This window comes from Oryctolagus cuniculus, chromosome 4, assembly GCF_964237555.1.
Source record: "Oryctolagus cuniculus chromosome 4, mOryCun1.1, whole genome shotgun sequence".
Classification (NCBI taxonomy): domain Eukaryota; kingdom Metazoa; phylum Chordata; class Mammalia; order Lagomorpha; family Leporidae; genus Oryctolagus; species Oryctolagus cuniculus.
In genome coordinates this window covers 8486532-8509845 of record NC_091435.1, presented here as the reverse complement: position 1 = coordinate 8509845, position 23314 = coordinate 8486532, and the positions used below count along the sequence as shown (strand labels likewise).

At 43.6% G+C, this 23314-nt stretch overlaps 1 protein-coding gene across 9 annotated transcripts in view; it reads left to right on the top strand.

Annotated features, from left to right (window-relative positions):
- The window catches only part of MORC3 (MORC family CW-type zinc finger 3), a 69277-nt gene that overhangs the window by 37720 nt on the left and 8243 nt on the right, over positions 1 to 23314 (top strand). For 5 of the 9 annotated variants that reach the window (XM_070071849.1, XM_070071845.1, XM_070071844.1 and 2 more), the window contains 6 exons: positions 269 to 391; positions 498 to 572; positions 1504 to 1549; positions 3051 to 3220; positions 11109 to 12000; positions 13846 to 14003. In XM_070071849.1, coding sequence (XP_069927950.1) covers positions 269 to 391; positions 498 to 572; positions 1504 to 1549; positions 3051 to 3220; positions 11109 to 12000; positions 13846 to 14003 — 1464 coding nt within the window. Of the gene's footprint in view, positions 1 to 268; positions 392 to 497; positions 573 to 1503; positions 1550 to 3050; positions 3221 to 11108; positions 12001 to 13845; positions 14004 to 16658; positions 18126 to 23314 lie in introns of those variants that run through there. The other 4 variants (XM_051833593.2, XM_017350787.3, XM_008274858.4 and 1 more) reach the window with 3 other exon arrangements.

Genomic DNA, 23314 nt, shown 5'->3' with positions numbered 1-23314 from the left:
AAAGTGGAGAAGCCAGGACTTGAACCAGTGCCCAAATGGGATGCTGGCACTTCAGGCAGGCTTTACCCACTGTGCCACAGTGCTGGTTCCCAAAATAGTTATTTTTAAAATTATGAATTACTTTACAACAAACATAGTTATGTCATAGAATTTTCGTGAAATCAGTTAAATATCAGGCATTTTTTGGTAGAAACAATATGGAAAATTTAATGAAATACTTAAGAATCCAAATTTTCATGCTTGAATTTTTTTTTTTTTTTTTGGTTAGGAAAAGTCCTGATCAGACATGGGTTCAATGTGATTCCTGTCTAAAGTGGCGAAAATTACCAGATGGGATTGATCAACTTCCAGAAAAATGGTATTGCTCCAATAACCCTGACCCACAGTTCAGGTACCATATAGTTGGTAGTACCCTTTTTGGAAAGGCAGAATGTACTATTTAAGACATTTGAATAGGCGCTGGTGACGTGTTATTGCCATGTGATTTTTCTGACTAGAAATTGTGACGTTCCAGAAGAACCTGAAGATGAGGATTTGGTACATCCCACTTACGAAAAAACCTACAAAAAGAAGTGAGTATCATGTTCATGTGTGATGGTGAAGAATGCCCAAGTCCTGAAAAGTGACAAGTCTACAGCCCTAGTTAATGTCTCTCCCAAGACAAAGCTAGAGTGACACTGTGGAGTGCAGAATATCAAGTTTGTACTGTGGACAGCTGCTGTTTACTGCTGTGCTGACCTCTCTGTGCGGTACTCTGCGTAAGAGCAGGTTTCTGTTGAGCCATGCCCAGGGGAGTGAATCCTAAGTGAATAGTCCCCTTGCAAGCTGATGGTCTTCGCAGAGAAGGCGTGATGAGTGTGCTAACAGTTCGATGTAGATGAACACATAGAAGATACATCAAGTAACGTCAGGAGGCTCCTAGCGAGAGAGTGCTTCTGAACGGGGCAAACGGACCAGGAGCTTCATGAAGATGCTCCTTCTGTCACAGCCCCGGAAGGATAAGCAGGATAGGATGTACAGAAAACAGTGCCTTCCGTCCGCTTCACTGAACCGAATATATGAATGGGAAGAGTGGAAACATTGGGAAGATGGGCTGGGTAATGGTAGTCAGCTGGGAGAACGTGCTGACATGGTATGGGAAGGCCATGCTCATGAAGGACATTTCTGTGGCTTTATTGGCAGGGCACTGTTCCTCGATTAAATCCAGCAGCAGTATTAGAAGTACAGAAACCCATGTGACATTCCAGTTCAGATGTCTGTGATCCATGGCTTTGGGGATGGAAAGCTTTAGGTCAGTCTGAGGATGTCAATTGAAATAAAAGGTGGCTAACTATTCCCTTGTAGAGGAGCTGGCCACCAATTCTAATGAAATTTAAGCATACTTCAGTAAGAATGTCTAAGTAATGTGGTAGTGAGATGGCAGGGATGTCATTGGAAAATGGGTTTGAGAAATAATAATGAGATAAGTTGTAAATATGTTTGTGTTTTATCTTTCTTTTAAAGCAACAAAGAAAAATTCAGAATCAGACAACCGGAAGTGATCTCTCGGGTAATGAAGCCTTACAGTTTGTAGATGTGTTTTCCATTCGGTGGTTCTCACTTTAGACAAAGCTGAGTTGTAGAGCTAGGACTTACGTACTGCAGCTCAAGCTCACGTTCTCCTCTTTCCCTGCTCTCCTTTCCAGTCCCAATATCCTGAATCCAGCAGCCGCATTCGACTGTGCAGTTGTGCCGTTTAGTTGAACAGCTTCTGAGGAGAGGCACACGGTCTTTTTTATTTATTTATTTATTTCTTTATTTTTATTTTTTGACAGGCAGAGTGGACAGTGAGAGAGACAGAGAGAAAGGTCTTCCTTTGCCGTTGGTTCACCCTCCAATGGCCGCTGCAGCCGGCACACCGCGCTGATCCGATGACAGGAGCCAGGTACTTATCCTGGTCTCCCATGGGGTGCAGGGCCCAAGCATTTGGGCCATCCTCCACTGCACTCCCTGGCCACAGCAGAGAGCTGGCCTGGAAGAGGGGCAACCGGGACAGAATCCAGTGCCCTGACCGGGACTAGAACCCGGTGTGCCAGTGCCGCAAGGTGGAGGATTAGCCTAGTGAGCTGCGGTGCCGGCCGGCACACGGTCTTTTAAGAGTCTATTAGTTAGGCAGTTAAGGAAGAAGTCAGAAGAACATGTTGGTGCCATGTTTATGGAATAACATGGATGCCAGCCACAGTTTTTCTTTCCCTTGGACTCCTCGCCTCACTTTCCCATTTCTTAGTACCCAGTGGTGGTCAAAAGCTTTGGCTGGGGCTGGCGCTGTGGTGCAGTAGGTTAATCCTCTGCCTGTGGCGCTGGCATCTCAGAGAGAGAGAGAGAGAGAGAGAAAGAGAGAGGAGAGAGAGATCTTCCATCTGCTGATCCACTCCCCCAGATGGCCGCAAAGGCCAGAGCTGCACTGATCTGAAGCCAATAGCCAAGAGCTTCTTGCAGGTCTCCCACACAGTTGCAGGGGCCTGAGCACTTGGGCCATCTTCTACTGCTTCCCAGGCCATAGCATGAGCTGGAATAGAAGTGGGCAGCTGGGTCTCAAAGCAGCACCCATATGGGATGCTGGCACTACAGGTGATGGCTTTACCTGCAATGCCAGAGCGCTGGCTTAGTGGGTTAAGCCAATGCCTGCAGTGCCGGCATCCCATAAGGGCACCAGCTGCCCCACTTCCGATCCAGAAGTGGAGCATTGAGACTCGAACCGGCTCCTGTATGGGATGCCAGTACTACAAGCAGCAGTTTAACTGGCCACAGCACAGCACCTGCCCCTGCATATTCTTTACTTTTATTTTGTTCATGCTGTTTAAAATGTAAAACTAATGTAGCTCACTTGCAGGCTGGGTTTGGCTCTTGCTCTGATTGAATCCCTGGTATAACACAAAGAATCGACATGTTTAGGAGAGTTCTTGATGCCTCTGGGAAAAGGGAAGGGGAGATTATACCTTGTGCTTTTGCGCATGTCACAATAAAATAATTCCTTTAAAATGTTTTCTTCCTCCCATCCCCACTCACAGCAGATCAATACTGAACTGTTGTTTCGGACAGCACCAATTTCAAGTCGAAGCTTTTCTCCTGCAAAGGAAAGTGTTCCAAGGGGGCATCTTTCAGAAGCGACAAATTCTTACACAACAAGGCTTATAAATAATCATCGTGTTTCACCCCTGTCTGAACCTGAGAGCAACAGGTCAGTGGCTCAGATATATTTTTCCATATGGGCAATTTTATTTCTTTTATTTTTTATTTTATTTAAGGTATACACATTTCATGTATTTCATTTATACAGATTCAGGAACAGTGATACTTCCTACCATAGTGACACTTCCTACCCTACCCTCCCTACCACCCTTGCTCCCACCCTTCTTTCTTCTCCCTCTCCTATTTCCACTCCTGTTTTTGCAAAGATCCATTTTCAGTTTACTTTATACCCATAAGAATAACCTTACACTAAGTAGAGTTCAACAGAGAGTATGAAGAGAAAAAGCACTGTTCCTCGGCAGTTGAGACAGGGGCTGTAAACAATCATCAGATCTCAAAATGTCAAAGTCACTCTTATCCATTACCTTTTTCATATTCTGTTAGTTACAACAGATCAGAGAGAACATGCGGTATTTGTCTTTTTGGGACTGGCTCATTTCACTAAATATAATGATTTCCAGTTGCAGCCATTTTGTTGCAAAAGACAGGGTTTCTTTTTTCTTTTTTTTTAACTGCTGAGCCATATTCCATAGTGTATACTAAACGTAAATTCTTTATCCAGTCACCAGTTCATGGACATCTGGATTGATTTCCTATCTTGGCTCTTGTGAACTGAGTGGCAGGAAGCATGGGATTGTAGATCATTCTTTCATATGCTGACTTCATCTTGTTTTGACAAATTCCCAGGAGTGGGATTGCTGGGTCACATGGTAGGTCCATATTCAGATTTCTGCGGTATCTCCACACTGTCTTCCACAATGGCTGCACCAGTTTACATTCCCACCAGCATTGGATTAGGGGACTCTTTTCCCCACATCCTTGCCAGCACTTATTGTTTGTTGATTTCTCTGTGAGAACCATTTCGATTTGGGTGAAGTGAAACCTCATTGTGGTTTTGATACGCATTTCCCTGATGGCTAGTGATCCTGAACATTTTTTCATGTGTCTGTTGGTGATTTGAATCCTCTTTTGAAAAATGATTGTTCTAAACCTAGGCCTTCAGCAACCAAGTGGTCAATCAAATGTTGCTACAGGGATATACTCAGTTCCCCGCCCAGGAGACAGCGGCTTGAGACATCGACCCATGCTACCAGAGTACCTTGTCATCCATGTCAGCAGGAAGTAGCTCTAAAGACAGATCATCGTCCCTCTATCCCTCTTGGACTTTTGGGACTAATGTAATCCCATACAACTCCTGCTTTATAAAAAACAAAAGGGAGGAATGTTAGTAAAATGGCGCACTTATCTATGGCATGATCTATACCCTGACACCGTCCTAGGCTCTAGCCCCCACCGCCATTGCTGGAAGCTAGCTGGCCACGTGGCCCAACCACTGGTGTCAACCCCACCCCCATCTTAATGGGAATCGCTGCTCCTACTTCCCTGGCGCCCCCTCCCTCCCCCCCCCGCAAAGTTTTAAAAGGACCTATTCCTGAATTCATGGCTCTCTCTTTATCTCTGTCTCCTGATCTCTCTCTCTCTCTCTGTTTGTCTCTTGATCTCTCTTTTATGCTCTCCTTCTTTCTCTCTTTTTCCTTGTTCACCCCTTCTCTCTGGTCTGTCAGGTTTCCCCCAATAAACACTTTCCCTTAAAAAAAAAAAAAGAAAAATGACTGTTCTAGTCTGTTGCCCATTTCTTAACTGGATTATTTGTTTTGTTGTTGCTGAGTTTCTTGAGCTCTTTATAGATTCTGGATTTTTTTTTTTTATTTGACAGGTAGAGTTATATAGAGAGAGACAGGGAGAAAGGTCTTCCTTCCGTTGGTTCACTCCCCAAATGGCTGCTATGGCTGGCGCTGTGCTGATCTGAAGCCAGGAGCCAGGTGCTTCCTCCTGGTCTCCCATGTGGGTGCAGGGCCCCAAGCACTTGGACCATCCTCCACTGCCCTCCTGGGCCACAGCAGAGAGATGGACTGGAAGAGGAGCAACTGGGACTAGAACCCGGTGCCCATATGGGATGCCGGCGCAGGATCAAACAAATGAGCCACGGCACCAGCCCCTATAGATTCTAGATATTAATCCTTTATCAGTTGCATAGTTTCCAAATAATTTCTTCCATTCTGTCAGTTGCCACTTTACTTTGCTGAGTGTTTAACTTTTGTAGCTCAGAAACTTCTCAGCTTGATGTGATCTTGTTTGTCAATTTTGGCTTTGATTGCCTGTGCTTCTGGGGTCTTTTCCAAAAAGTCTTTGCCTATGCCAATGTCTTGCAGTTTCCCCAATGTTCTCCAGTAATTTGGCAGTATTAGGTCATAACTTTAGGTCCTTGATCCATTTCGAGTAGATTTTTGTGTAAGGTGTAAGGTAGGAGTCTTGCTTCACACTTCTGCATGTGGAGATCCAGGATTCCCAGCGCCATTTGTTGAAGAGACTGTCCTTGCTCTGGGGATTGATTTTAGCTCTCTTGTCAAAGATTAGTTGGTTGTAGATGCAAGGGTTGATTTCTGGAATTTCTGTTCTGTTCCATTGGTCTATATGTCTATTATTTTGCCGGTACCAGGCTGTTTTGATGATAACTGCCTGTTAGTATGTCTTGAAATCAGGTATTGTGATGCCTCCAGCTTTGTATTTTGTTATATCAGTTTGCTTTACATGTTTGGGATCTCTTGTGTTTCCATATGAATTTTAGCATCATTTTTTTTTAGATCTGAAAAGAATGTCATTATTTTGATTGGGATCACATTGAATCTGTAAATTGCTTTTGGTAGTATGGAAATTTTGTTGATATTAATTATTCCAGTTCATGAACATGGAAGATTTTTCCATTTTTTTGTGTCTTCTTCTATTTCTTTCTTTAATGTTTGTAATTTTCACTATAGAGGTCTGTGCCCTCCTTGGTTAAATTTATTCTTAGGTATTTTTTGTAGCTGTTGTGAATGGGATTGATCTTAGGAGTTTTTTCTCAGCCATGATATTGTCTGTGTGTACAAAGGCTATTGATTTTTGTGTATTACTTTTATATCCTGCCACTTTATCAAACTCTTTTATGAGATCCAACAGTCTCTTAGTAGAGTCTTTTGCTTCCCCTATATATAGAATCATGTCATCTGCAGATGACTTTGTCTTTTCCAATTTGTATCCCTTTGATTTCTTTTTCTTGCCTAGTGGCCTTGGCTAAAACTTCCAGGACTGTATTGAACAGCAGTGGTGAAGGTAGGCATCCTTGTCTGGTCTAGATCTTAGTGGGAATGCTTCCAGTTTTTCCCATATGGGCAATTTTAAATACCACCTTTCCTTGATACTTCCATGGCCATAAGGAAGTTCTCAGAAATTGTAACTGATATAACTATAAGAAGTCTTCATAGGAAATTAGTTTGCTTTTTTGTTTTTTTATTTTTTGACAGGCAGAGTGGACAGTGAGAGAGACAGAGAGAAAGGTCTTCCTTTGCCGTTGGTTCACCCTCCAATGGCCACCGCGGCCAGCGCGCTGCGACCGGCACACCGTGCTGATCCAATGGCAGGAGCCAGGTGCTTATCCTGGTCTCCCATGGGGTGCAGGGCCCAAGCACTTGGGCCATCTTCCACTGCACTCCCTGGCCACAGCAGAGAGCTGGCCTGGAAGAGGTGCAACCGGGACAGAATCCGGCGCCCTTTGGGGGCCAGCACTGTGGTGTAGCAGGTAAGGCCGCCACTTGCAGTGCTGTCATCCCATATGGGTGCTGGTTCGAGTCCTGGCTGCTCCACTTCTGATCCACCTCTGCTTTGGCCTGGGAAAGCATGGAGGATGGCCCAAGTCTTTGGGTCCCTGCATCTGTGTGGGAGAGCCGGAGGAAACTCCTGGCTCTTGGCTTTGACCATTGCAGCCATCTGGGGAATGAACCAGCGGATGAAAGACCCCCCCCCCCCCCCCCATGTAACTCTGACTTTCAAAAAAAGGAATAAATCTTAAAAAAAAAAAAAAAAAAAAAGAATCCGGCGCCCTGACCGGGACTAGAACCTGGTGTGCCGGCGCCTCTAGGTGGAGGATTAGCCTAGTGAGCCGCGGCGCCGGCCTAGTTTACTTTTATTGTCTTAACTTTTCCCACCACATTCTGTCATCTATTTAAATTAAGGAAAAATTAAATTCATTGTGAAGTTTGATCAAATTGTCATCTCTTTGAACTTAAGATGTAGTTTGAAAATTTTTGATTTTAAGATGATCATATCTAAGTAAAGGAAGCTATAAAACATTGAATAACACAACACTGTAATGTCAGATGTGACCTAGGAGTTCTTAGCGTAACCGGGTCAGGCTTGCTGGAGCTATTTATTACATTTGGATGAGTCCATGAGCAGGAAGGGAGAAAGGAAGTTCCAAGTGGTGCGTTAATTGAACAGGTAGCCATCTTGACTAGAATGGTCAAGAGTAGCTTCTGGAGGAGTGGTCTTTTTGTTTATTGATATATTTGATTTGAAAGTAGAGTTAGAGAGAGAGAGAGAAAGCTTCCATTTGCTGTTTCATTCCCCAAATGGTACCCATATAGGATGCCAGTGTCACAGGTGGCAGCTTAACCTGCTGTGCTGCAACACTGGCCCCAGATGAGTGGTCTTTAGTTTAGTTCTGGAAGTTGCATCTGGCCTGGGTGGCCCATACAAAGTTAGTAGAATGGACACAAGTGAGAGAGAACAAAATTGGGAAGCTCTCTGGGAACCAGCACACCAGGCTCCTACACCTAGTGGTTTGTTATCGAAAAGAAAACATTGAAAGGTCCCTGAGATAGAATTTCTCAGAGGTTTTATTGCCCTTACTAAGTTATCAGAGAGACTTTTGACCTCATGGAAGAATGGAAATAACTAACTCCCTTAATGCATATTTAGATGAAATCAAATTGTTTCTAAAATAGCCTGTTCTAGGGATGTGAATTGCTACTTAACTAAGAATTTACATGACATTTTTTTAGTTTACTTAATATTATGACTTTTCTTTATAAAGGGAGTTGTGTAATTTACTGACAGAAGATTTAGACTTGAACATTTGAGGGTGAATGTTGTGGTGTAGTGAGAGTTACTTGGGATGCCTGCATCCCGTGTCTGAGTGCCTGGTGTGAATCTCAACTGCTCCATGCTTCCTATCTAGCTTCCTGCTAATTTGCCTGGGAGCCACCAGGTGATGGCGCAAGTACCTGGGTTCCTGCCATCCTTGTGGGAGACCTAAATGGAGTTTCTGGCTACTGGCTTCAGCCTAGCCAGCCCCGGCTGTTGTGGGCATTTGGAGAGTGAACCAGTAGATGGGAGATGTCTTGCTGTCTCTTTCACTTTGCCTTTCAAATAAACAAATAAATCTTTAAAAAATTACCTGATGTCAAAATAGAGGAAGAGAATTTCTGTCAGCCTAAATCTATGGTAAAAGTGCTACAATAAATTGAAAGTAGCCTGGTAAGAGAGGTGATAGGGCAATGACCAATTTAATGGGACAGAGAAGATTAACAGGAGGTACTGATCCAGCAGCCCAGGAGAGCTGAAACCTAAGCCTGCTGGAGGAGGGTGGAAACCTGAGGAGACACAAACTGTGAACTCCCCAGATCCTGAGAGTCTTCACTTGGCTGCGTTGGGTCCTGCTGAGGGTGCGAGGGCAGAGTGTGAGTAGGAAGCTAAAGGAAGAGCAATAGTTCCCCTAGGTGTTTTCCTGAGACCTGCAAACTCTGCCACCTGGCGCTTCTCTTTCTCTGTCAGAAGAGGGTAAATTCATTTCCTGGAAAGCTGTTTTTGCTGCTGAAGGTAGATAGGAGCTGTTGTTTTGAAATCAGAAAGAGTATGAGACTGTTTGAATACTCAGTGGTGAGAAATCCACCCTCTGCTCTGCCCTCTCTCACTGGGGTCCCGAGGGAAGAGACCTTGCAAAATGTTGTGGCACAACAAAGGAAGTAAAAGAAAAAAGTGTGAACTTTATTGGAGATGTGGTGTGGCAGGTGTACAATAAGTAAGTCTCTTAGAACAAAAGGACAGACAGTTGGAGAAAGGAGAAGAGACAGTATCTGAACAGGAGACCAACAGTAAGGGAGTTGGAGAATGGGAACTCAGACGGGGTGGCGGTGGGGGGAGGGTAGAACACATGAAAAACTTCATTTCTACTAAATACAGAGCACACTGTCTTGGCCCAGATCCACTTCCAGGCACATCATAATGATGGGACACAAGGGGAAACGATTCTCTTCTTTCAGAGAGAAAGACCACAGATTGCCTGCAAAAGTGCAGGAGTCAGAAGGTACACATGGAATGATGTTTATATTTGTTGTGTCCCCTGTGTCCGGTCCATATATGATGGTAAGCCCAAGAAGAGGGAAGTCTTCCAGCGCTCTGCCAACTCTAACATAATACGTCCCAAATAGCAAACATAGAAATGTCTCTCCAAATCCATTGGTGAACATGTTACAGGAAGCCACATGGGTGAGGAAATGAGGTGATTTTTTAAATTCAGAGAACATTGTTTAGTGTGAAAGGATGGGGGTGCTCGTTTGCTTTATGGCTTCCTCTTGCTCACTCAGCATTGGTCAGAATTAGGATAGGCAGCGGAACATCGCAGTGCCATTCCTTGAGCCTGATCAGGAGTGTGAGGAAGAGGCTTCTCTTTAGGGCACGTGTACATGGAAATGCTGGGAGGATATCAGATGAAGTGATGATTGGCAGGACCCAGTATGCAGGTCTAGTAATTCACAGAAATCCAGTAGTTGAGTGTTTCCTCATTGTAAAAGACAGTAGGGGCTGGTCCTGTGGCAAATGGGGTAATGACACTTCCTTCAATGCTGGCATATCCCATATGGATGCTGTTTCATGTCCCAGCTGCTCCACTTCAGACCCACTCCCTGCTAATGGTCTGGGAAGAGCAGTGGAAGGTGGCCCACGTGCATGTGGGAGACCAGGATGAGGCTCCTGGCTTCTTCCTGGCTCAACACTGGCCATTTTGGCCATCTGGGGAGTAAACCAGGGGATGGAAGATCTCTCTCTCTCTCTCTCTCTCTCTCTCTCTCTTTTTTCCCCCCTAGATTTATTTATTTATTTGAAAGTCAGAGTTACACAGAGAGAGGGGAGGCAGAGAGTGTTGGCGGGGGGGAGGTCTTAATGGAAGGTCTTAATGGAAGATAGTTCACTCTCCCATTGGCTGCAATGGCTGGAGCTGTGCCGATCCGAAGCCAGGAGCTAGGAGCTTCTTCCGGGTCTCCCACGTGGGTGCAGGGGCCCAAGGACTTGGGCCATGTTCTGCTGCTTTCCCAGGCCATAGCAGAGAGCTGGATCAGAAGTGGAGCAGCTGGGTCTCAAACCGGCGCCCATATGGGATGCCGGTGCTTCGGGCCAGGACGTTAACCCGCTGAGTCACAGCGCCAGCCCCGGAAGATCTCTGTCTCTATCCCTACGTCTGTCTGTAACTGACTTTCAAAATTAAATTAGTGGTCTGTATTGTACAATGTACTCTTTTTTTTTTTTTAATTTATTTATTTGAAAAGCAAAGTTATAGAGAGGCAGAGAGAAATATCTTGAATCTGCTGGTTCACTCCCCAGGTGGCTGTAACAGCTGGAGCTGAGCCTATCTGAAGCCAAGAGCCAGGAGCTTTTTCTGGGTCTCCCACGTGGGTACAGGGGTCCAACATCTTTGGCCATCTTCTGCTGCTTTCCCCTGCTTTCCCTGGCCATAGCACAGAGCTGGATCCGAAGTGGAGCAGCTGGTTCTCAAACCAGTGCCCATGTGGGATGCTGGCACTGCAGGCAGCGGCTTTACGTGCTATGCCACAGCGCCGGCCCCACAATGTACTCTTAAAATAAAAAGGCATGGATGTTTCTTAGAAATTCAAGATAGTTGTAAAACTGTCATGATCATGCATTTATTTTGATTGATTACTTCAAGGCCATCTGTTTTGTCCATCTTTTTATATGCTTACATTTCAAATGCAATTTTTTTCCAGCTTGAAACGGAGACTTCCTATTCGCTCCTCAATTTTGAATGTTAAGAATCGAAGATTGAGTAATCAAGCATTTGAGAATTCAGCTCCTAAGGCTGATGATGATGATGAAGATGTCATCATCTTAGAAGAAAACAGCACTCCCAAGCCCGCAGTAGACCATGATGTCGAAGTGAAGTCAGAACAGAGCCACACTGAGCAGAGTCTGATGGACGTTGAGCTCGTGTGTGGTGCTGAGCTTTGTGGGCCGACCAGTTCAACCAGCAGCTCGTCGTCCAGATGCGACCAGGGAACTACTGCAGCCACCCAGACCGAAGTCCCAAGTTTAGTTGTCAAGAAGGAGGAGAGTGTTGAACACGAGATAGGGGTCAGAAATGACACGACAGTAGCCCCCTCCTGTGTAGAAGCCGAAGCTAAGGCACAGGAGACCCAGGAAGCTTTGGCTACATCGGCAGAGGATGCTGGCTGCCAGTTGCATGAACTGAGAAACGAGCTGCTTCTTGTCACCCAAGAGAAGGAAAATTATAAAAGACAGTGTCAGATGTTCACTGACCAGATCAAAGTGTTGCAAGAGAAGATCCTAGAAATGAATGACAAATATGTGAAGAAGGAAACTTGCCATCAGTCTACTGAAACAGACGCTGTATTTTTACTTGAAAGTATTAATGGCAAATCCGAAAGCCCAGACGACGTGATGTCTCACTATCAGCAAGCCTTGGAAGAAATAGAAAGGCTGAAAAAGCAGTGTAGTGTTCTGCAACATGTCAAGGCTGAATGCAGTCACTGTTCGAGTAGTGAGAATAAAAGTGAAATGGACGAGATGGCTGTGCAACTTGATGATGTATTTAGACAGCTGGACAAGTGCAGTATTGAGAGAGACCGGTTTAAAAGCGAGGTAAGTTACGTCGTTCAGTGTGTAGTTGTCAGAGTCGAGGACCGTTTCACCTTTAAAGAATTACCAAACACTAGATGGCATTACTTTCAGTCTGTTTATCAAGCATCTGTTGTTCCACTGGTTCTCTCCTGGGGGCAGGGCATTTTTGGATCTTCTGGGGGATGTGCATTGCTGGAACAGTTACAGTGACTGTCCTGTGGTGCACAAGACATTGCTGTACAATAAACAATTTCTTCAAAAGTCAGTATCTTCTCCACTGAGACACTCAGTTACGCACTTTGCAGGTAAATGGTGGTATCTGCATTTGATAGATGTGCCCTGTATTAGGATTAGCTTTGGATACTCATCTCATAATACCCCCCGATAAAGAAGCAACTCCATTGTCATCAGAGACACCGGCTCTTGCATTGTGGTTTTGCATTTCTACCTGCTGTGTGATCTCAGATAGCTCGCCATGCCCCTGTTCCAAGCTACAGGAAAAAGATGGGGTATGGTTCCTGGAAGTTACTGTCAGAATTTAGCCTCCTGGGAAATGTAGTCTATTCTTCTGCTGAGGAAGGAGAGAGGCAGAGGAGACCAGCAGTGGCTTCTGTATATGCCCTCACTTCAAAATCAGGTAGCGTCTTTTTAATCTACTTCAGGTATTGTTTTTTTTTTTTTTTTAATATTCATTTATTTATTTGAAAGTCAGAGTTACACAGAGAGAGGAGAGGGAGATAGAGAGAGAGAGAGAGAGAGAGAGAGAGGAGTGAGAGAAATAGAGAGAGAGAGAGAGAGGTCTTCTTCCATCATGGTTTACTCCCCAGTTGGCCGCAACAGCCGGAACTGCACTGATCTGAAGCCAGGAGCCAGGAGTTTCTTCTGGGTCTCCCACACGGGTGCAGGGGCCCAAGGACTTGGGCCATCTTCTACTGCTTTCCCAGGCCATAGCAGATAGCTGGATCGGAAGTGGAGCAGCGGGTCTCGAACCAGCGCCCGTATGAGATGCCAGCGCTTTAGGCCAGGGCGTTAACCCACTGTACCACAGCACCAGCCCCCAGGTATTGTTTTTAATGTGACGTTTAAAAGAGCTTGCATACTGAAAAGGATTTGGAAACCACATTAAGGTAGAGATACTGTTGACATAATACGCGTTCACGCTCATTTTAATGTGTTGGCTTAGGTACATAAAAATCAGTATAAGCTCACGGTACTAGCTTAATATTGTGTGAGAAATGAATACCACGGTGATGTCAACATCGTTTAGGCATTAGTATTTTTTCAGAATGTAGATTTCAGTTACTTCTGGTCTAGTGGTAATTAATATTTTGGATTCTCTCAATATAAAAAGAGATAGAAGTAAAACCAAACATGAAGCTTTTTTTGTAGAAGTCTAAAGTGTGTGTGTGTTTGTGTGTATTTAATGTAGTAGTCAGTAATTTTTGTCAAGCAGGTTCCCTCCATTTCTTTTTTTTAAGGATTTTATTTATTTATTTGACAGGTAGAGTTATAGACAGTGTGAAAGAGAGACAGAGAGAAAGGTCTTGCTTCGGTTGGTTCACTCCCCAAATGGCCGCAACGGCCAGAGCTCCGCCAATCTGAAGCCAGGAGCCACGTGCCTCTTCCTGGTCTCCCATGCAGGTGCAGGGGCCCAGGCACTTGGGCCATCCTCTGCTGCTTTCCCAGGCCACAGCAGAGCTGGACTGGAAGAGGAGCAACTGGGACTAGAACCAGGATGCTGGTGCCACAGGCGGAGGATTAACCTAGTGCTCCACGGTGCTGGCCCCTCCCTCCATTTCTTAGCTTAAGTTTGTACTTTGGTAGTATTTTACAATATTTGTTATAAAATTTATAAATTTTTGACAGGTTGAATTACTGGAAATGGAAAAGTCACAAATTCGTTCACAGTGTGAAGAACTCAAAACTGAAATCAATCAGCTAAAATCTACTAATCAACCAATGGGAACAGATGTTTCAACTTCAAGTAACATTGACCAGTCTGTAAATTACACGGATGGGGAAAGGTAATATTACCTGAGGCTTTTTGCTAGGCTTGCTATTATGGTGAGCTATATCTATTAGCACACATCAGATAAAGACCATTAAAAAAAAAAAAGATTTATTTATTTATTTGAAAAGCAGAGTTCCTGTGGGGGGTTGGGGAGCTTCCATCCACTGGTTCACTCATCAGATGGCCGCAATGGCCAGAGCTGGGCTGATCCAAAGCCAGGATCCAGGAGTTTCTTCTGGGTGGATGCATGAACCCAAACACTTGGGCCATCTTCTACTGCTTTCCTAGGCCATAGCAGAGAGCGGGACTGGAAGAGGAGCAGCCGGGACTCAAACCGGTGCCCGTATGGGATGCCGGCACTTCAGGCCAGGGCTTTAAGCTGCTGTGCCACAGCACCGGCCCCACTGCAGGTGGCAGCTTTAACTGCTATGCCACAGCACTGGCCCCAGATAAAGACTATTCTATGGAAAACATCTTGTCTACTGTGACTCCAGCATTCCACAAGAGAGATATGAGGGGGCTTTAAAAAATTAATAGAAAATGGATATTATGAAAAACTATGCATGTATTTCAAATCCTGACAACACAGGGATTTAGAAGAAACAAAGCTTTTTATCAATGAGGTCTAGAAAGTTTGAGCTAGATCTTAAAGAATGGGGTGAATTTGGTCTTAAGTAGAAGAAAGGAACTTGAAACACACTTCTCCAGGTGGGTGGGTTTTTCCTTTTCTTTTGTACTGGGCTCCATATCTTTATGGTTTCTGTTCTTATTTTGCTGTATACCCTCCTTAAATCAAAATTACTACAAATTGCCATAGTGCAGGACTATGAATGATTACTATTTCAGCAAGATGGGATAATGGGTTCGAGGCTAGTTTTAGTTTGATTTTGTTTTTACTTTTGGTTTCTTTATTTTTTACTTATTTGAAAAACAGAGAGACAGAGACACCTATTGATTTACTTTCCAAACGCCCACAGCATCTCGGGCTCAGCCAGGCTGAAGTCAGGAGCCTCAAACTCAGTCCTGGTCTCGACAGGTGGGCAGCAAGGAACCGACTGCTTGAGCCATCTCCAGCTGCCTCGGAGTGCATATTGGCAGGAACTTGTAAATGAATGGATCTGGGGCTTGAATTCAGGCATTCCAGTAGGGGAAACAAACATATAAACTGCTGTAATAAATGCTCGTCCCTAAATGGTGGGACAGGCAGAGGATGACAATGTTGGTGATGGTGTTGGTTTGTCATTGTCATTTAGAAATCGTCATTAAGTTGTGCAGCTCTGACCTGCTAAGTGATGTTATTTTGAGATCTATAAGAATCTACTGTTTAGAAATGCCATCTGCCATCCTCAGTTGACATTAATTATTAGCCTTTTAGTGTAAGTTTTTTTCCCCTTATTTTTAAAGCTTTATTTACTTGAAAGAGTGAGAGTGAGAGAGAGAAAGAGAAAGAAGAGACATAGAGAGATCTAAAGTCAGCTGGTTCACTCTCTAAATGACCACAATGGCTGGGGCTGGGTCAGACTGAAGTCAGTAGGCAGGAGCTCCATCCAGATCTCTCACATTGGACGGGGCCCAATCACTTGGGATCATCTTCCACTCCATTCCTAGGGGCGTTAGCAGGGAGATGGATTGAAGTGGAGCAGTGGGGAACTCGATCTGGTGCTCATATGGGCCTTGCAGGTGGCAGCTTAATCCCCTACACCACAGTGCCGGCCCCACTTAGCTTAAGTATTAATAGGATTTCATTAAAACTGTTCTTGGAAATAAAGCATGCTTGTAAGCTTTGAGACCAAGAAATACAAAGAAGTCTTGTCAAGTGTTGCTTATTTTTTTTAAAAGATTTACTATTTTTTATTTGAAAGTCTGAGTTAGGGAGAGAGAGATCTTCACCCGCTGGTTCACTCCCCCAAATGCCTGCAACAGTTGGGCCTGGGCCAGGCCAAAGCCAAGAGCTTCATCTGGATCTCCCATGTGGGTGCAGGGGCCCAAGGACTTGGGCTGTTTTCCACTACTTTCCTAGGTGCTTAAACAAGGAGCTGGATTGGAAGTGGAGCAGCCAGGACACAAATTGGAGCCCATATGGGATGCCAGTGTTGGCAGGCTGCAGCTTTACCCACTGTGCCAGAACCAGCCCTTTGACCAGTGTTTCTGAAAATGGAAGCCATAAGCTTTTTTGAGCGTGGAACCTTTTTTCTTCATAAGACCATAAATTATCTCATAGAACATGTTTCAGGGTATGTTTTAATTTATTTTTCTCAAAGGGAAGCTGAAATTCAAACAGCTGCCTTGTTTTTAGATCAGTGTTCTCAATAGCACATCATTAATGTTTTTCAAGTATAACAATGTTTTAAATTGTAAATAATGTCTTCTATTTGATGTGTTTTGTTAGTCCATGTTCTCATCAGTCTACAAATTAAAAGTCTCATAGGAACCAAACAGCCAGTGGTTTTATGAAACATTATACTTGGGTTTAGGCTAGCATCCAATGGATATAATGAATTGTTGTTAGCCCCAGTTCTCTAGGGGGAACTTTTGCTTTTCATTTCATTGAATCTTATGATTCTATAGAGATTTGATTTTAATGTTTTCACTTTTAATTTGTAAGCTCTGCATGACTATAGGTTGTATCGTAATGCTTACCTAATAAGTTTAATCTTTATATTTGCAGCCTCAAACTTCGATCTCTTCGCGTTAATGTAGGACAGCTGCTGGCTATGATTGTGCCTGACCTTGATCTTCAGCAAGTGAATTACGATGTTGATGTGGTCGATGAGATTTTAGGACAAGTGGTTGAACAAATGAGTGAGATCAGTAGTACTTAAAAGTATAATTTATGTGAGATAATAAAAGTATTTGCTCAATTCTTTTGGTTGTACAGCTTTGAACATTTAAACAGCTTTGTTTTATAGATACGATAGATAACAGACTGTATTCTATGCATTTAAATGTGGTCACATACGCTGTGGACACATCCTACTTTCTGAAATACTATGAACTGTTGGTCTTGAGCGGCTGAGTAGCTAAACTCATGATTCTGTTTTGAATGTAAATATTTGTAATTAAGTCAGCACATATTTTTTTATTGCCCTAGAGTACTTAATTGTTTTTCACCAAGAGCTTTTCAGGTTGCCTCTACGCTTCGTGCAATTTTTTCTGGGTCCCCAGAGTGTATTTTTCTCTGAACTGAGGGCTGTGCCATAGTACAAATGGAAATGCTACCTTTGATTTTCTTATAACGGAGTTTAACTGGGGTTTTTAAATAATGTAATAGCACTCCTGATAAGACTCTGGTTACAAGCAAATTGAGCATTAAGTGTTTCTTTTCTATAAATTCTTACCTCCTGAAGTATTTTATTCGGGAAAATACAATAAGTGTGAACTGACTCCATTTTGCCAGGATTTTTCTTGTGCTGAAATTGCTAATCATGATTAAACACGAAGTGTTTTTATAGAACAAAAAAATGATCTTTAGTATATAAAAAGAATTGAAAATATTAAATAACCACCAGGTTTACTTTGAAGCCCATTTTTGGCTGTTTAGTCAGCATGAAGTGGGCATGAGAATTATTTAATATTTCTTTTTGTGAAATTTCCTGTACAGCCTTTTGTAGGATTACTACAGGTTAATGTGAGTTGAGGAAGACAGTCTTTCTCAAACAGTACTGCATACCTTTTATTCTATTACGGACTTACGTGTTTTATATCCTGGAGTTAAGGAACAGCTGCCTAGGATTATAGTATTACATGCTATAAAATATTATGCATTATTGGTCCCATGTTTTGTGCAATTTTATTAAGTATGACTATGTATATATAATTAAGAAACATATTTTCCACAACTAAAATGTGCATTATTTTTTCCAAAGTTTTATCATTGCTATTTATTTTTACTTTTGTTTCTGAACATTCAATACATATCATTTGTATGAATGCTTAATTACATCTCTGTCACCCACAAAGTTAAATTTTTACTGTACATTAGCTTCTGGAAATAGCAAATAAATGAAGATTCTTTTTATTTGCTTGATAAAGTAATTGAAAGTGTATTTTTGGTATGAAGCTGGTTTTCTGTCGCAATTATAACTGCCCAGATTTTAAAATATCTTGTAATAAAATAAAAATATATGGTGGCTAACTCTTCAGATAATACTTTTAAAAATTTAATAATAAGTTAAAATTATTTTAAACTGAAAATTTATCAACTAAACCCTCAAGGTGAGCTCATTTTACTATATTAATTACATGGTACATGTTGAAAACTGACAGTTACCCTGAGTACGTTAAGGCTGGGCTCTTCCTGACAGAGCCGGACAGATAGGGGTGTGTGTGTGTGTGTGTGTTCTGTGGTGCTCAAGAACAAATCTTGACTTAGTACAGATCTTTTTTTTTTTTTTTTTTTTTTTTTTCTTTTTGGACAGGCAGAGTGGACAGTGAGAGAGAGAGACAGAGAGAAAGGTCTTCCAGGCCGGCGCCGCGGCTCACTAGGCTAATCCTCCGCCTAGCGGCGCCGGCACACCGGGTTCTAGTCCCGGTCGGGGCGCCGGATTCTGTCCCGGTTGCCCCTCTTCCAGGCCAGCCCTCTGCTGTGGCCAGGGAGTGCAGTGGAGGATGGCCCAAGTGCTTGGGCCCTGCACCCCATGGGAGACCAGGAAAAGCACCTGGCTCCTGGCTCCTGCCATCGGATCAGCGTGGTGCGCCGGCCGCAGCGCGCTGGCCGCGGCGGCCATTGGAGGGTGAACCAACGGCAAAGGAAGACCTTTCTCTCTGTCTGTCTCTCTCACTGTCCACTCTGCCTGTCAAAAAAATAAAAATAAAAAAAATAAAAAAAAAAAGAAAGGTCTTCCTTTGCCATTGGTTCATCCTCCAATGGCCGCTGCGGCCGGCATACCACGCTGATCCGAAGGCAGGAACCAGGTACTTCTCCCGGTCTCCCATGCGGGTGCAGGGCCCAAGCACTTGGGCCATCCTCCACTGCCCTCCCTGGCCACAGCAGAGAGCTGGCCTGGAAGAGGGGCAACCGGGACAGAATCTGGCACCCCGACTGGGACTAGAACCTGGTGTGCCGGTGCCGCAAGGTGGAGGATTAGCCTAGTGAGCCACGGCACCAGCCCCAGATCATTTAATCCACAGACACTCTGCCTAGGTAAGAGCAGCTATTTTGTGTAGCTTTTATAAGTTTTGTGAATATTTAAGTTTTATAGCTTTTTTGGAGGGGTAGTTGGCCATTTTCACCTTCATCTTGGTCAGCTTCTATATTCTGGTGACTGTATTTTATGAGGCTGTTATCTGGTTTACTAGGAAAATCAGTGATAGGAATTCTAAGGGAAACTTACTTGCTAAATTGACTCTTCGAAAGTACTTACAGGCCAGCGCTGCGGCTCACTAGGCTAATCCTCCACCTGCGGCGCCGGCACACCAGGTTCTAGTCCCGGTCAGGGCACCGGATTCTGTCCTGGTTGCCCCTCTTCCAGGCTAGCTCTCTGCTATGGCCCGGGAGTGCAGTGGAGGATGGCCCAGGTGCTCGGGCCCTGCACCCCATGGGAGACCAGGAGAAGCACCTGGCTCCTGGCTTCGGATCAGCGCGGTGTGCCGGCCGCAACGGCCATTAGAGGGTGAACCAATGGCAAAAGGAAGACCTTTCTCTCTGTCTCTGTGTCTCTCTCACTGTCCACTCTGTCCAAAAAAAAAAAAAAAGTACTTACATATTTTTCACCCTCTAGAACAATATTGCCAAGAAATGAGACATTGAGAATACAGCAAGTAAGAAATTTTCCAGAACAACACCATGGGTTTTCCATGCGTACTCTGTGGCGGTAGCCGTCCCAGCTAAGTTTGTGAAGGCCAGTCAGGGAGGGCGTTGTTGAATGTTTATTCTTTTAATGCGGAGCATGAGGAAACACACGGACAGTCCTCCGATTCTGTGGTTGGGACCTTCTGTAGTCAGCCAGGGCCGCAGAGTAGAGGAGAGTCACCCAGCAGAGCAGTGTGACGGATCTCTTTGTCCTTCCTGTGGGCCTCAGTTTCCCAGTGGGGCAGGGGTCATTGGTGACACTACCTGGGACCTCAGGTGCGGGATTCTTGCTTGGCACGCAGCCCTCTTGTACTTGGGTCATATTTGTCATTCGAGCATCATTTAAGGGACCCGTTCTGGTGGTTCTCAGCACTGGCTGTGTGTTAGTACCACCTGGAGAGCTTTTAAAATTCCCAAACGCAGGCTACACCCATATAATTAGGTCAGAGTCTTTGGGGATTGGACCTAGAGACCTGTATTCTTTTTGTAAGGCATCCCGGGTTAATGCCAGTGTATTGTCATAGCTGAGAACCATCAGCCTTAGTGTTCTGCTGAAGAATATCTTAGACGTGTTGAATTCCAGTGGTTCATGAAACAAACTCAGCCTGGCCACATTCTTCAAGCTGGGGCAAGCAGGATGGTTCCCCAGTTAGAAACAAATGGAGTGGAATGGGATAAAATGCAAAGACTTACTTTCCCCATTTCCTGTAAAGGTAACCATTGTTGGTTTGTGTTTGTTCTTCCTGCAGATACTGACCACATACACAGACACATTGATATACATGTGTTCAATATATATTAAATTGTATCTGTATCAGTTTATGCAGAGGTGTTGTATCATAGCATTGGTAATATTTACATAACATTTTGTCAAAATGCTTCAGTAATATTCTATGATATGAGTGTGCTCCTAATGTTTATTATTTCTCATTTTGATATAAAAATTACTGTGAAAATTAATAAATTCAAACCATACATACTTTCTCAGGTACATTCAGAGTGTAAATTCTTTGCAGTGAATATAAGAGTATATGCTGATTCTCTTTTAATAAGGTTGTCATCCAAAAAATAAGGTAGGAATTTATACTCCCAGGATATATGTTATGAATAATAAATGTATGAGTGTTTTATCCTCATAATCTTCCAACCAAACTTAGTTTTGTTAATCTGATATGTGAAAAAAATGACTGCTTGTGTTTGTCTCATTGAACATGTTTTCATTTTATGGGTCATTTTTATTTATTTTTCTAAATACTTACTTTTTGCCTAATCTTTTTTATTGGATTTTTTATTTATTCATTTATTTGAAAGGCAGAGTTACGCAGAGACAGAGGCAGAGATAGAAGTCTTCCAGATCTATTGGTTCATTCCTCAGTTGGCCACAACAGCTGGAATTGGGCCCATCTGAAGCCAGGAGCCAGGAGCTTCTTCTGGATCTCCCACATGGGTGCAGGGCCCAAGCACTTGGGCCATCTTCCACTGCTTTCCCAGGCCATAGGAGAGAGCTGGATTGGAAGTGGAGCTGCCAGGACTTGAACTGACACCCAGTTGGGATGCTGGCACTGTAGGCGGCGGCTTTACCTGCTACTTCACAGCTCCGGCCCCTTTCTTGGCTTCTTTGTCTTATTGCTGTAAAGAATCTAAAAGTATGTGTTAGTGTGTCCTCTAACACCAGCCGAGCAGCTAGGAAATCCACAGTAGGTTAAATCTTATTTTGTATCCTGTCTTGGAAATAGACTCATTGGGTTGGGGTGAGAGTCGCTGTAGCTTCCTGTATCCTTATTTTCCATGTTTTGGATATTTGGCCACAGTTCACAGAAGGAATGCCATAAATATCCCGTTGGTGCAGAGCACAGTGCACTGCTTTCCGGAATTACATGTCTTGATCATGGAGTTAACGTGATACACAGCATAGAAGGAAAGTAGAATCCAGAGGAGCCAGAGTCCTGGTAAGGTCAAGCCCTGTGCAAGTGAAATTATTCAGTGAGTGGGGTCATTAGAATGAATTAGCCATTACAGAACTGGAGTGTGGACTGCAGCTTCATTTCCTATGCAGACATTCTAAGAAAAAATTGTGAGGAAATGTGGTTTTCATCTCAAACACAAGTGTGCCTCAAGGTTCTTTAAATTTAGTTGATAGGCAGAGTGATGGGGGAGAGGGACAGATCTTCCCTCTGCTGGTTTACTCCCCAAGTGGCCACAAGGGCCCGAAGCGAGGAGCCTGGAAATCTATCCTGGTCTTCCCTGTGAAGGGTAGGTGCCCACGTACATTACCAGGGAGCCAATTTGGAAAGCAGCCAGGACTCAGCTGACCTTCCCAATACAGGATGTTGGCATCCAGTCACAGGCAGGGACTTAACCCCTTCTGCTACCGCCAGGAGATTTCTCGCAGAGTAGTCAACACTCAATCCGTTGGTAACAAGATTCAGAATAAGTTTAAACGTGATTCAGAATGACTTTTGTCGCAACCTGGTTAATGTTGAGGGTATGACTTGAATGTCTTTTATATGTAAGTATCCAGCATCTAGCTATATCCTGATAACAATGTAGTGGTGCTTGGAATCACAGGGTGTTACATCAGCAATCTTCCTGACCTCCCCGGGGTTCCTGTTGCATGTCTGGAAAGTTGTGGCTTCTGCTTTGTAATGTGATCTGGCTGCATTAAAGTTATTTGGGCTTGTAATGTTTCTATTTATAATCTTATTTTTATTTATAAATAAATTATACTTATGATGTGCATATGTATTTATATAAATACGTGTAAATATCTGTAGACTATAAAATCATAAATATATAGGTTGTGTTATGTAAATTACATATTTATATGTTATTATCTTAATCATTGTATTTTTTAGAGGCAGTTGTCCTCTGTGTGGTCCCCTGTTAGTTGCATTTCTCCTAAAGTATTACAGAGGCATTTGAGATGCTGTTAGAGTATTGTTCCCAGGTTGTCTGCTCTTAAGCAGGTCCAACTAAGGTCCATTTATATTCCAGATTGTAGAAGGGAAGCTTGCTGTTACCTCTCAGGAGTTTGCAGTGTGAGCAGTGTGAGTTGTTTAAACAACTGACAGCAGAAGTGACACAGTCTGACATAATTGCACCATCCCCTCTTTTCCAGGATTGAGAAACAGAGTCTCAGGGACAATAATAATGTTATTATGTTATAAATTATAATACATATAGTTATATTAGGGATCTTCAGAAAGTTCATAAAAATGAGTATTATGAAAGATATGTACACATTTCAAAATTTCTTGATGAATTTTAATGAACTTTTTAAAATATTTATTAGAGTTACGGAGAGGGAGAGACAGATCTGCCATCGGCTGGTCCACTACCCAAATGACTGCATTAGCTTGGGGCTATTCCAGGTGGGAGCCAGGAGCTTTTTCTGGGTTTCCCACGTTGATGCAGAGGCCCAAGCACTTAGGAGCCATCGTCTGCTGCTTTCCCAGGCACATTAGCAGGGAGCTTAATCAGAAGTGGAGCAGGCCGGACTTGAACTGGTGCCCATATGGGCATCGCAAGTGGCA